This window comes from Hippoglossus stenolepis, chromosome 24, assembly GCF_022539355.2.
Source record: "Hippoglossus stenolepis isolate QCI-W04-F060 chromosome 24, HSTE1.2, whole genome shotgun sequence".
NCBI lineage: Eukaryota > Metazoa > Chordata > Actinopteri > Pleuronectiformes > Pleuronectidae > Hippoglossus > Hippoglossus stenolepis.
In genome coordinates this window covers 6,554,595-6,569,271 of record NC_061506.1, presented here as the reverse complement: position 1 = coordinate 6,569,271, position 14,677 = coordinate 6,554,595, and the positions used below count along the sequence as shown (strand labels likewise).

Here is a 14,677-nt window from a genome sequence, read left to right as displayed (position 1 = left end):
TTTGAAGATATTGAGGGTATAGCTTCCTGCAATGGGTAATCAATAAATTCTCAATACAGAATAGGGAGGGCTCTTATGAATTAACCGTAATGAACGTCTCCGAGGAATCGTCAAAGTCAGCGAGTGAAAACAAAAATATAAAAGGATACACCCAAGTGCAGATTCACCAGTTTGTGTTTTCCCTTACCTTAACCGACCCCTACCACAGACTGAGGAATGTTATATGTAGAAGTCAGGAGGAGGAGTCGGGCCAACTCAGTCAGGTATGGTCTGATCTGTGCTGTGACGTAAAGCGGCGCCACTGGGAGACACGTGCAACTCAGACAGATAAGTATAGATGCTCATCAATCAAGACGCCCAGTTTAGGGGATGAAGGGAAGTGTCAAGGGATTTTGACACTGTGATGGAGAGATTTCCCGACTGAGACAACCAAAACACATCGGCTGTGGCTCAGGAGCTAAAGCGGGTCGTCCGCTAACCGTTTACAGTTGGCGGTTCGATTCCTGCCTGTGCCAGCGGTGTATGATTGATGTATGCACATGTGTGTGGGTGAATGCTTTGGGTGTTCATCAAGACTATGCAATAAAAGTACAATATAAATACAGACCATATATACGTAGCAGTGATAAGAATGTGGTACCTTTACCTTTTGTTTCTACACATGGTTTGAAGAACTGCATCCGTCTCCTTATACCCATAATCCCTTGTTAATGGCGGTTCATAGAGCTAACGACCTCCAGCAGGGTCACATCAGGGACGCTGTGTTAGATCACCTGAAAAGCATAGATTTCATAAAAGATTACAAGGCAATAGCAGAATGTTCAAAAGCGCTAATAACATCTGTATTTTCCGATATCAGACAGCTGTTCCTAATCTTTTCGGGACACCGTAACATGTTTTTAGTTTGCTCGAGCCTCCTTTTGACTTTCTGGGACTTGCTGTTTATCGGCAGCAGCAGCGGCGGAGGGGCATTTGACTTTGCTGCAGGAGCCAGACAAGTTCATGGCCAGAGGGTCAAGGCAACAGGGGCTGCAAGGAAATGAGGATTAAGGGATTAACTGAGGCCGCATTAGCTCCGCGCCAATTAGGGTCCCACTCAGCCTCCCACTGACTCCTGCCTCCGCTCGGCCGAGAACTAAAGAGCCATTTGACTTTTTTTTGTAACAGATTAGGATGAAGCTGGACGCATTGTTAGCGCCGCAGGAGCAACAAGCTTGGTCCTCCCTCAACTTTTGTTTGTCACTTGTATCACCTTGTATGGTTCTTGTCCTAAATGATATTTTAAAAACGTATCTGTAATATTTCTGCTAAAAAAATAATTCTTGGCCCTTTGATTAAGAATAATCCTGCAGGTAGGTGACCTTTGACCTCAAGCAATTGCGTCTCATCTTCAGTTTGCGTTGCTAAGTTACTGGATGAAGACATGACTCTCCCACAGTTCAATATTTTGCAGAAAAGAAAAAACACAAACCTAAGAAATTATCATTATGGTTTTACTGCCCTCTGGTGGCGCTACTTATACCAAGTACATACAAATACTGGACTTAAAGTATGAAATGTTGATATACTACCAAACTTATTAACAAGAAAATGTAAACAAATTTGAATTAAAGCCACGTTTCTATCGTGATTTGAATGAAACTGTCAACACGACTTGAAGGTTGCTGTGAGCAGCTCACACACACACAAGGCACCGTCCCCTCGCAGATATTTATATCCACTCCCAAAGATGGCACTGGGCAAGGTAGAGGAGGGGGTGGGGATTGTATGTGTCCATCATGATGGGCACAGACAGAGCGGGACGGGACGGGTGGGTACACCTGGACTGATCACTCAATGGAAGCTCAGAGCGGACAGCCAAGGCCACGGGGTGACCCTCAGTCTGGAGGTCAACACGCAAACACTGGTCACCATTGACCCACAGTGTGTCCATCAAGTTCATCAGCAGATAATCAAAGTGGTTTTGAATGAGGAAGATGTCCCACTCGTCTAAGACTTGGTCCAGTTTAGATTAGGTCCAGAAAATGGATTTGTGTCCTTGATAAGTAGATGACAACAAAAGTCTCCTCAACCTAAAATAATGATTTATGTGCAGTCAATCAGGGTCTTATTAAATAAATCCCTTGTTCTTCTTGAGTTGTTTTATTTTCTTTAAAGCAACACTATGAAACTTTCACTGAGCAACAGCGCCCCCTGCAGCCACATGTGGTGAATAGTTCTGTGGGGCTCCATGTCCAAGCTATTAAGTGATTTTTATGCTGTGAAACAAAGATCTGACTGAAACACAACTAATCAGTGGATATTACCCATGATCCCCCAGTTTTACTGAACCAGAAGAGCTGCCGCTGAAATAATTCAGCCAAACTGGAATTCTTCATATTTTAAATATTATTTTGTTATCCCAGTTGAATATTGGAGATAAACGCTGGCTTGTAATGGCTTCTAACTCGTTTTAACTGATCTCAGTTCAGCATTACCCTCGAACTGAATGGACCTGATTCCTATGACCGATCCCAAGTCAGTGAAATATCAAATCCATCTTAATCAAACTGCTGTATTCAGGAGAACATACTACTTATAGGCCTAAATAAGTATTTGTTGTCTTAATAAATGGAATAGTTTTGGCTTTTATTGAATTTCATTCTCTTTTCTGTATTTTATAACAATCTGCTTTCTTACAGGCTCTTTGCCACCATCACAAAAAGTTACAATTTGACATCTTTCATTAAAAAAATATTATTGGTTTTGATGTGAAATGAATGATATCGGCCCTGCGGGGAGCCCCACGTCGATCGAGCCTAATTCTGTGTCCTCCAGGCCACAACAGGTGCCCCCCTCAGGCTCCACCTGTCTTCCCTCTTCTGCAGTGGGCTGGCGACCTAGAAAGCAGCCGTCATTCATTACTGCTGGTATGTCGACCCACCGGGGGCCGGCCGGCTCAAGCCCCCTCGGTCACCGGATCGGCGGCACCTGCTCGGCCCCGGGTGCTATTTTCACCCTCAGGATAAAGTGATGTGCAGCCGCCGCCCGCCCGCACGAGCCCAGCAGCTCCAGTCCGACCAGAGCAGCGCCAGGATGAAGTCCACCGGCAGCGAGCCCAGCGCGCAGCCCGACGGCTTCACCTCCGACCTGGACGACCTGGACAGCAGCAGCGACAGCTCCGACGGGAAGTCCACCGGCGGCTGCAGCCCGCGCAGGGAGCCGGGGGAGGCTGAGGGGAACGCGGGAGCGGCCGGTGGAGGTTCACCGAGGTGGAGGAGGAGGCGGAGGCGCAGCAGCAGTGGAGGTGGAAGAGACGGCGGGGAAACGAGTCTGCCCGGAGGGAGCAAGCAAAGGCAGGCGGCCAACGCGCGGGAGCGGGACAGGACGCACAGCGTGAACACGGCCTTCTCCGCGCTGCGGACGCTCATTCCCACCGAGCCCGCCGACAGGAAGCTCTCCAAGATCGAGACGCTGCGTCTGGCCTCCAGCTACATCTCCCACCTGGCTAACGTGCTGCTGCTGGGGGAGGACTGTTTGGACGGACAGCCCTGCCTCCGCTACCAGAGCATCCTGCACGGCACCGCCGCGCTCAGTGCGTCCTCCCTGCGCCCTATCTGCACTTTCTGCCTCAGCAACCAGAGGAAACTGGTGAGTGAACATTCAGCACAAACTCTCCTGCGCCACAGAACTACTCGGGGGGTGATTCCTACGCATTAACAGAACAGAAAGGTCGTGCGTAAAAGTTGTTTTACGCATGAACAGAACAGAAAGGCCGTGCGTAAAACTATGTGTTCCAAAGTCACAACATCCAGGAAAAGTGTGCTAATAGTAAACCCAAGGATGCTACATTGTCTTTATATTGGAAATGCGATTTTAAATGCTTGAGGAGATGTGGTTCAAACATGATTTGGATTCACTGAGGTGGCACCTGTTGCTCCAGTGATTGACAACACAAAATGAAAACACGCTGTGGTGCGTTCAGGGCTTTGTGTTTTGCAGCCTGGGTCATCAGTTGAACCTAAACTCAATGTTTTTTTAAGGATACAAGTCTGGATCACCCCCCAAAATAAAATCTATGGTTAGAAATAGTGATAATTTCGTTGTTTGTTTTCTTTATACAGTTTACTTATTTAGGAGTTAGCTCATGGGGGGTCCTTAGATCAGTAAAATATAACATACCAAACCAATACACATTTATACTTATGAAAGTGTTTGCTTAGTGAAATAATAGAAGTGTAAGTACTTAAAAATATTGATGAATATAACAAAATTAAAACAATACTGGGTGAAAGATCTTTTCATATTCTTTGCTTGTTAAACTGTATTTTCACTCTCACATCAGCCACAATTTACATGTTTTTTCGCAGGCTGGACAAATTTGATTCATCTTATGAAGTTAGCAAATTGTAATTTTCTGTAAATATCAATTTGATAATCGGATGAGGTATAATTTCATGTTTTTCTTACAAAAGTCAACCAGACATTTGTTCAAATCTAAGTGCAGTCGTTTTTTTAACTGCCTCGTTTCAAAAGTTTGAATATTCACTTAAGTGTAACTGTGATGATTCCGAAAACATTTAAATGTTAAATTGAGGTGATATTGGCATTGGTAGGTTACAAGTCACAAAATTTAAAGTGTTTTGTTTCTTTCCTTCCACAGCTCAGAGATGGAGGGAAGCACTCAGCAGCTGTGTGAAGCCAAGCGGCTGCGGACAGACGAGGAGCAGCTCATCGTGATGTTTGTTTACATGTAGACACGTGGCGTAGAAACGCACCTGTAGGACTCTGTACATATATAAATAATATGTTTATTTTTGGATTAGACTAGAAAACCACAGACACGACTAACACTGAAAAAGCACTTTCTGTTCACGTTGGTGTGCTTCTGGAACCTTTATGTTTTGGTTGAGCTGTAACTTGAGCCAGTGTGTAAAGCTGCACCTGATGGGGAGAGGGGTTATTTTGGTCCCAAAATGGTACTAACCCCCTCCATGTCCGACTCCTAAAAAAAACTACCTTGTCGCCTACAGTCACATGAAGGACAGTAAAAAGCTGCTACTGACAGCGGTTGCTGTCAGTTGAGTTGACGCTGCCTTCAAGTGCTGTCTGAAATATCGCAATTTACGCAGGGGGCCCTCTTAAAGAAGCACTAACTCATCTATCGCCACTAGTGGTGAAGAGTTGGAACTTCAGGCCATCTCTGCATAATAACATGCAACATATGAACCTCTCAGGAATCAGAAAAGTGCTACCTCTGCAGATGTGTTTACTGCCCGGTCAGGCCGCAACTACGACGCAGAGATTCTTACAACACACCATGAAACAAGTTAATTTTTAATTCATCTAAAATAACTGGGATAAATTTAGTTTATTCGTCTTTTATCAGGGGTATTTGACATATTCAAAATAGATATTTTAGGTAAACTGTTTCACAAAAAAAAAGGTGCCCTTATAGATTCCACTATTATTTCTTGTCCGATCAGTCTTGTCTGATGGGACCTTAATTCTCTTTTCAGTCACTTTATAAATAAAATAATCACATCCTGAAAATGACAATAAAAGAGGAATAAGGTGTCTCCATCAGGAGGTTGTTTTCATGTGTAGGCATGAGACAGATCAGTTTTCCTTTTTACCTGCAGAGGGCAAACTTGCTATGGTGGCAAAAACTGAAATAAGACTGAAGAAAAATCTTCAATTTAAAAATGATGTGCTAAAAATATAATTTTTCGAGGAAAAGTTGAACCTCAGAATCTGTATAAAGTATCAATAGAACTTTAACTCGATCTAAAATTTTGTTTTGGCCTGAATTCAAGATGAAATATTGAGCTCAATATATTTGCAGTGTGGTAAAATGTTTACTTTTGCATTGTTGCACAATTTCTGTATCACTTTGACTGGATGTTTTTGTGCGCACATGAACATGTGGGATGTCCTGGCATGCAAAGTACATTTGGGTGCCTTTTGCACTTTTTGGGGAAAATATATCAACATAATCCTTTTTACAATTATACAGCAAATGTGGATGAAAACTATCCCAGGGAAATGTTGCACGCTACCTCAGACCGGTTTTTGAATATGAAGGCCTACCTCTAAATCTAATGTGTAACACGACTGTATAAAAATGTACTTGAATACCTGACGATTGTGTCCTTTGCACATCACAAATACTGATAAGCTGCTTGAAGAGAAATGTATTTTTGTACAATAAACGTGAAAATAATTTACGGTCTGCCTCATTCAGTGGATACAAACGCTTTTTAGGTGAGGTTTATGTCCACTAACCAGTGTATTGGAATCCAATCCAAGTCAACAGCCAGAAATGGCCAAACCTGGAATATACTCCATAGATTTTACACACTTACTTTGCGATAGCTGAAGTTGGAATACTCGTTTTAACAAATGTTTTTGGTTTTACTTAGTACAGACGTCAGTGGGTTTCGAATGACATTTGGAGAAGCCAGCACATTTTAAGTGTGGTATCAGATTATTCAAGAAATTTCTAGTCACTACTTAGAGGCTACAAACACTTCACGCCTAAAATGTAATACATTATATTTTATAAAAAGTGAAATCCCAGTTTCATAAAGGCTTTGTAGTTATAGTTATTGCCAATTTTCTATATAAAAACAATTTCAAAACACAATAAGCATTTCAATAATCTTTATTTCATAAAAAAGTCAAATTGGTTTATATCAGATTAAAGAAAGTAGAAACCAATAATTATCAGTTATCTGGCGAGGCGTCTCACAAGGGGTGCGCGTCGTCTGACGGACTGACCAGAATGACCTCGACACGTGGGACAGGTTTACCCAAAAGTCCAAAAAGAAGGTGAAGTTTCAGACCAAACAGGAGAGCCAAAAACTTGTTTGGGGCAAAATAAAGCGTAAAAATTAAAAGGGGGGGAAAAAAACTTCGGCTGAGTCACATCAACACTTTCTCTGCCCCGTAGTCGCATGGCAAAAAGGCAAACTTGAATTTTTACCAAATTCTAGTTTAGATTAGTACGAGCTGCGGCCACCGAGATCCCGTGGAATGTTTTGTATCCAAATTACAGAAGGCATTACAACAATAATACCGAGATAATAATAAAGAGGGGAGAATCCTTAGTTTTCCACTTCCACTGTCAGCCACGACACCAGGTTACAAGTAAGGACTGAGCACGTTCATATTTTGCTTAAATAACCGTTAGATGTCATCGAGTGGTGGAAGGGTGCACGAGTGTGTTTGGGGATAAAGAAGTAACAGGAGGTAGAAGAGAAAGAAGGGAAAAGACATTCTACTGCTCCTTCTGCTACTTGGGGGGGGGGGGCGGAAAAGAAAAAGAAAAGGCTCATCTGGCGAAGGAGGTCTTAGTCGGCCTCCTCTTCCTCCGATTCAGACTCTGGAGAGAAAACAGGAGAAAAACACAGTTAATCGAAATTTCCAAACACTAAACAAAGTTTTGATTCGATAGAAAATTTGCTGTTATTTTCATTAACAAATAATTGACCATTTTTCTCAGACAACTGTGTGTACAGCCATTTCCTGACTACTGACCTTTCTCTGTGTGTTACGCGATTTTCAAGCCGAGTCACATTTTTCAAGCCGATTTTAGATGCACGACAAAGTTCAAATATTTTCAACTTTTCAGCACAAGGTGTCGAGTGCTCATCGATGTCACACTAGGCCCAGGCAGCCGAGCAAAATCAAGCAAAAGGAGGCTTTACCACTTCCTGTTTTGATGCCTGGTAGACAGGACAATGGCAAATATAGACCAAACAATAAAACTACATATATAAACAATGTTAGTGGTACTTAATTATGAGGAACTGTATAATTCAAGGTCAACCCATTATTCAAAAAGCCATTGGCTAATGCATGCATGGTGTTGCGTGACCAGCCAAGTAAATTTCTCCAGAGTGTTGTACAGCATAAATATTCACGTCAGACCAATTTTCCGGTTTCAGCTACACAAATGTGACTGTCAGTCATTTATCTTCATCTTAAATCAAAGATGACATGATAATTAATATTACGCATAGTCCCACAGAGTTACCGTCGGTTTGAGCTACACAGGTCTAACTCGAAGATTAAGAATTCTATCATCTTGTGTGTACTTTCTCACTGATACTTAGGTCATGAGACAATTAATAAAAGCTCTGCCTGTCATTCCTGCTGTGACAAGTCAAAATATGTGTTGGGGTAAACAAACAAAAGAAAAGGAAACAGCCCCCAGCTGGAGGTGTGTGTCTGTTATTTACCTTCCTCGGCGTTCTTCAGCCACTCGACAAATTTTTTCATCTGCTCGAGGAAAACACTCTTCCCCTTGGCAAGGTGGGCTTCGCTGTACCACTTCAGTATGGCCTCTTCGCTCAATACGTCAGCTGCGAGGAGAAGAAGTGACAGGTGTCAAAGCTGTGCACACATTACCTTCAGCATAAGCACAATATGAGTGAGATATGCAGTTACCTATTCTTGTTTTTCAGATTTAAAGTTTATGTAGAAATAGGTTAGTTTGGACAAGATCTTTTTAAAGAAATCTGTAACCAACCAGAAGCTGAATCTGACTTTAATGACAAGTTCACAGAACAACTTTCAAAGTGGTCGGATCGCTGCGTGAGGGGTTTAACAGTTTAAGATCTAAGAAATGCTGAAAAATGCCATCATACTTCTCAGTGTTAAAAGTGAACAGACTTTTCATAAACCTAGTAGATAATTCATATTAGGTTATTCTGAACGTCGCTCTGTGGGTGTGACACAAACCTTTGTAGAGCAGCAGCACAATCTTTTGAAAGGCCTTCATGAATTGGATGTTGTCGTAACAGTACTCCTGAATCTTCAGCAGCAGGGTGAGCTCAGACAGACCCTGGGAGGTGAAGGCTTTCAGCAGAGGGCTGTATTGCTGCGAGAATGCGAGACATGGATAAGAATTAAGAAAGTAGATCGATTTACGGCAGGATTAAGTTCGACCAATAGGTTCTTCAGGTTTGCAACTAATGCAGAGCTTGTTCTTATTCCTTCCTCTGGCAGATTTCAACAATTTGAATATCATAAACAGTACAAAGTCTACCAGAGCAGCAAGACATGTTTGTACAGGTTTCTGCACACAGCTCTACTTCAGGACATTTACACAGTGAACCCATTTTCAGGTTGTATGTTTAAACTTATGTCGTACCTTCAATAGTTTGATGGCTTGTTCGGTCACCAGCTCTTCCTTCTTGTTCCACTCCACAGATTTCATCACACTGGTCCAGATCATGCTGATCATCGCCTGCTCAGAGATGCCGGCCTTCTTCATCTCATCCTTGGTGTAGACGATTATCTAAACCAACAGGGACACAAACACCGACGGGTCAGCGCCGCAAAACAACTCTTCTCACACTTATCTTAACTGTTAGCTCCCCCTTTATTTAAAACACATCATTCTGCTTCTACTTTCTGTGGCCTTACACCCACAAGGTCTGAATGAATGCAGGTGTGAATATTGCAGAAAAAGAGATGACATGTCTCTGTATTTGTTTATAGGCTAGAGGTTCCCAACCCTCACTTTAGGAGGTCCTCATCTCATCGTCCCTTACAGCTCGAAGTTGCTCAGTAATAAGGTTTTTTCAGCCAGCGACTATTTGGCAGCTGGGTTCTTGTTGCCCAACTTGAACAAAGCACTAAAAGTATTACTGTTGGGCCTCTATTAACACTGAAACTGCAAACTTGTCAACTTCATGACTCATTGTGCAGACACCGCCATCATTCAGTGCACTAGTTAATGCCCGAGCGGCTGGACTGTCAGTCAAACACAGAACTATGTGACGTGGCAAAGTCGGAAACAAGAAAAGTCTGTTAAAGAGAAACAAAACATTCTTTGCTGTTGAAGTAAGAGCAAAAATAGGACATTACGTATAATTTGAAGACACAACACAAATCAGGCTGTTTAAAACAGACTTCTTATTGTCCACATCAGTACTGTTAGTGCTGTAGCTATAACTATTAGAGGTTAATCTCGACCCTTAAGCCGCCTCACCTCCTTCTGAGGTTCACCAAGTGACATCATCTCCTTGAGCTCCTTCTGCAGCTCCTTGCGGGCGTCAATGGATTGCTGGTTTCGGGCGAAGTCGGACAGCTCCTTCAGCCCGGCGTCGGTGAAGTACTTAGAAAAATGTTCGCAACTCCGTTTGTTGGCAGGAAAGAGTTCCTGTGGGCCACATATATTTTTAAAGTTAATCAATACAAATAAGGTGAGTCAACTTTGGTTTTCCTCAAAAGGGATTAATTCCACACTTTAACATACAGCACACAATTTGAACAGCCATTTTGGATTTGTAACAGTTAACCTACCATCAGTCTGTTGTCCATGCCGACTTTGCGGAGACTGCCAGCCACAGAGTTGATGTCCTTCTCGTTGATCCATGACTTAAACAGCTTGACGGCAAAGGCCGCAGATACTCCTAAGAAGAGAGAAGAGGTTTGTTTCCACAATACTCTTAACTGAATATACACAATTCGCCAGGGAAGAAGAAAACCCCTGAAATTTACAAGACAAACACTGTTTTCTCCAAGTGTCCTCACCCTCCTTGACGAGGTTCTCGTTGTAGAGGCTGTTCAGGATGGAGGCTGATATGTTGCCGTTGGCCAGCAGGATACCAGTCAGCATGGCCAGTTTGTTGCGCTCAGACTCAGTAAACCCCTTCAGAAACAGCAGCAACTACAGGCACAGAAAAAGATACATACTTTGGTTGTGTGTGCAAGTTACAGAAGTTGTTAAAGTTCAGAGGGTTTATGTCCCTACAGGTGAAGCGATACTTTCCCATGTAGTGGAAAAAACTAAGTCTAGTGGAAAATAACTAAGTGTGGTTGAAATCTATTTTACAGTTGAAGAGTAACTTTTTGCAGACCTGTGTAAGACTTTCATGACCTGAAGCGATCTGAAACCTGTATGACCTTTCTATTACTTATGGACTGTCCAAGAACCATTTATTCCTGTGTCTGAATTCTGTCTCATACTACGCCTACAGAACCAGTCTGAACTGGCTCAGGCAAACAGCCGTAGTTCTCTTATACAAGATCCTTGCATTTGACTGTTCTCCATCTTCACTCTAAGATCCCTGTGACTCTCTGTGTTGATCCTTTCTGAAGAAAGTCCCTATTAAAATACACGTAGATAAATTTGGTGTTCCAGCCTCCTGTATTTTCAGATTTCCATCACACCCAAGAGAAGTTTGTCTTGCAGACTCTTCACAATCTTTATAACATGTCATTGGAAACACCAAAGTCATAAACCGCTGCTTGAATTCGAACTCTGGCCTCTCACTGGGCCTACAGCCGCCCGTGACCCCCCCCTAAGAGCTGCCTGTGACGCGACTCAGGTAATAAAAGGGAACCTGGCTCCGCAGCGGAGGAGAACAGAAAGAATTCCCTCCTTTCGTCGACATCGCTGTTTCCCCACCACTGAGGAAATCCGCTCATCGCCGTTCATTCTCGGGACGAGATAACGGACACCGCCCTGCTTTCATTCACGAACCGCGCACCAGCACCAAGTAAGAGGCTTATGTCTGGGCAGAGACTAATTGAATTGTTAGTTTTATTGTTGAATGTAATATTGTGTCGGACCACTGAGTCCTCGTTTGTTACTGTGTTATCGCGCAAAGTCAAACAGTTGTCTTTCGGTAAATTTAATCCAACATCTGCAGATGGACTCAAAGTACATATCACCTGAATGACATGTACAATGAGCAAAGAACAGGCATGAGTCGTGCCCTGTTATTATTAATTTTAATTAATATTGTTATTGTTATTTTTATTAAAAATCATATTTTATGATTATTGAGAATTAGCCAATGACTCAATCTGCTCCTTTGTGTGCACAACAGCACTGTCAACAAAGCAACAGTTAGTGCTCCACCTGGAATAAAGCAACTGCATATAAACATGATGACGGTGCAAACACACACTAAACTACACATTATGAGCTTAGTTTAAAGATGATGTTTCAGAGCAGTCTGAAAACCTCACCTTCTTGATCTCCTCCTCGAAACCCTTCTCCAGGTACTTGTAACGCCTGATCAGTTTGTTAAAAACCTATTTTTGACAAAGAAAAGAAACATTAATCAAAAGCTCTTACACATGCAAGTCATGTCCTCTTAAAATCTATGGATCTGTACAAACGGTAGCAGATTTTTACCTGAGCATAAGCTTGCATCGTCTCCAGGTCTTCTTGTGCCGTGAAGAGGCAGAACTCAGTGCGGGTCATGTCATCAGATAAAGTCCCGCCTGGGGCTGTAGGGATGAAAATAACATGCTCAAGTCAAAAAAAAAAAAGCTAATGCATGGACTCAACCCTCCTGTACACAACACATTTATATGAATGGTTGTTATTGTGCTTCCAGGAACTTGTTTATACCCAAATATTTGTTTCTAATGTCATACGAATCAAAAATGCTAACCTTTTTAATAGTGCCTGACCAATATGGATTTTATTGGGAAAGATATCAATATTATGGAGTAATAAACTGACCAAAACTGACTTATCAGCTGATATACATTTAATTTCTTTCACTTTATTCTGTAAAATTCATAGTGCATCCAGCAATGATGGTCAACTACTCTTTAAACTACCCTTATAGCTAACTTAGAAACATGTCTGCTTATTCAAACTATTCTAAGCATTTACAGACAGCAGTTATCGTATGCACACGTGTGAATAACTGGTTTGCTATGGAAACTCACCCAGCATTCCGCCAGCCACCAGGATGTCAAAGAGTGTCTCTGCATAGCGGCGGTAGTCAAGCTTGGCGCCAGTGGCATCAAGGAACTTCGCAACCGCTTCCAAATCAGTGCCAGAATGATTCAAGCCTTGTACGATACTTTCTTGAAACTGAGTAGGGTCAAATCTCTCCTTTTCATCTGTGGAGAGCACACACGTTTGAAAAAACAGCCCCCAGGGACAAAGGCAAGATTTGTGCACACAAAAGCAGAGAAACACAAAATGCAGCAACAATGAACACTGACCTCTTTTCCGCGTTTTGAAACGCTGGCCGGTAAGCGTTGGCTTTTGCTGCTTTTGATTATTCATAAAAGGCACCCTGAGAAGAAAAGAGATGGTTAATGTTTACTCAAGCCGTGCAGATGACACGTTAAGGCGCAACTGAAAAAGAAGGAGTTGCTCCCTTTAATTGTGCTTTCTATCTCCTGCGTTTGGGGTGTGACGTTGGCATGTCTCATATCAGTATCGAAGTTTGACAGCATAAATTATTCTTTGTTTGAAAAAGTTGAAAGCTTGGAGCCAATGGTGAAAAAACAAACAAAGAAACCAAACCAACAACTGCCCGAACTGGTGCTGTCTCCATATTTATCCCAAAACTATCACTAGGCAAATGTCTCTTCACATGAACAAACCTGACTACCTTTTTTTTTTGTTTGCTAAAATCTGCAGAAACATTGGATCTGAACATTTCCCTTTAATAAAAATCAATCTACTCTATACAACGTTTTTTAAAATGGCAAAAACATTATGTGAGAAACCCAGATATATTCAGTTTGCAATGAGATAAAATGTAGAAAACCAGAAAGTACTCCTATTGGAACAAGAAAAACAGATTGGTGGTGTCTTGTCTTTTTGTAGAATCAAATCCTTAAAATCTGCAGAAAACATCATATTCCATTCAAAATAATAAAAAAGCCAAAGCCAAGCTGTTGTTATTACTACTGTGGTTTCATAATGGCGACAATTATCGTTGAGCTGTTTTAATGGATGTTAACACAAAAGCAAAGTGAGACAAAAACAAACAAAAGACAATAGCAGGAGGCGGCGTGGAGCCGGTGCGACCGGTCCGGTGCTGCAAGTTACAACCGCGTCAACACGTGCGACTGTGGACCAGGACATTATTTGACTATAGGTTTAAAAAATATATGGATACATCCTGGCTGCAATGCAATAAGGGGTCTATCATACACAGTTAGCTAATTGCGGGTTAGCATAGGCTAACTCCGGGCCTCGCCATGCTCCGAACTAGCCCTTGTTAGCATGGCCCGCTAGCCACGTAGCTAACCGCGTTTGGGTAACTCAACCAGTGCTCACACCGCAACAACCACCGTGTTGACGCCACCCGCCATTAAACCCCGCAAAGGTGTCGAAACGCCCATTGACAAAACCGGGATTAACACCGAGATACCGCGCGTGTGAAGGGACGCACGGAGGCTAAATGCTAAGCTAGCTGCCCGAACCGGAGGAAAACCACAACTCGCCCTCCAGCTGCGTCCGTGATTGCAACAATAATAATTTTTTTAACTTCCCAACGTGGAAGGTTGTTCGTGTTCGTGTTCGTGTGGCGGCGGCAGAGAGGCCCGAGGAAGGGCGTGGACGCGAGTACTCACCGAAATTAATGCAGATATAAAACGGTTGTTTAACCAGGAGGGAATCAAAGCGAGTGTCGAGTGTCTGCGCGGACCAAACAAAAAGAGCTTCCGTCAGGATCTCCGTAAGCTCCTCCCACTGCGCACGCGCGCTTTAAAGGGGCTTTCCAGTTCAAAAAAAAATTAAATATGTACATGCACGCGCACGCAAACACGCACACGCACGACTTTGCATTGACTTCTCTCTAACATACATATAGATATATCTATATATAGATATATCCAGAGCTGCAGGATAACAACTATTTTTATCATTATTATTATTAACAATACTACTTATCATAAATTAATTATTATATGAACTGCTGCT

General features: G+C 42.5%; 2 protein-coding genes across 3 annotated transcripts; one reads left to right on the top strand and one right to left on the bottom strand.

Annotated features, from left to right (window-relative positions):
* The first annotated feature begins 2,857 nt into the window (after positions 1-2,857).
* si:ch211-246m6.4 (basic helix-loop-helix transcription factor scleraxis) lies at positions 2,858-6,204 on the top strand. The gene is made up of 2 exons (XM_035150172.2): positions 2,858-3,630; positions 4,643-6,204. The coding sequence occupies exons 1-2, from the start codon at positions 3,013-3,015 to the stop codon at positions 4,676-4,678; spliced, it is 654 nt and encodes a 217-aa protein (XP_035006063.1). The 5' UTR covers positions 2,858-3,012; the 3' UTR covers positions 4,679-6,204.
* A 423-nt stretch (positions 6,205-6,627) lies between these two features.
* bzw1a (basic leucine zipper and W2 domains 1a) lies at positions 6,628-14,480 on the bottom strand. Of its 2 annotated transcripts, XM_035150170.2 has the most exons (12): positions 14,329-14,480; positions 12,964-13,037; positions 12,682-12,858; positions 12,137-12,231; positions 11,968-12,033; positions 10,525-10,660; positions 10,294-10,403; positions 9,980-10,150; positions 9,137-9,283; positions 8,725-8,863; positions 8,223-8,345; positions 6,628-7,363 (listed from the first exon to the last, which is right to left on the bottom strand). In XM_035150170.2, the coding sequence occupies exons 2-12, from the start codon at positions 13,025-13,027 to the stop codon at positions 7,332-7,334; spliced, it is 1,260 nt and encodes a 419-aa protein (XP_035006061.1). In that variant the 5' UTR covers positions 13,028-13,037; positions 14,329-14,480; the 3' UTR covers positions 6,628-7,331. The 2 variants fall into 2 exon arrangements, with proteins under 2 accessions (XP_035006061.1, XP_035006062.1); XM_035150171.2 differs by lacking the exons at positions 12,964-13,037; positions 14,329-14,480 and having other exon boundaries at positions 12,226-12,231; positions 12,682-12,759.
* Positions 14,481-14,677: the final 197 nt, after the last annotated feature.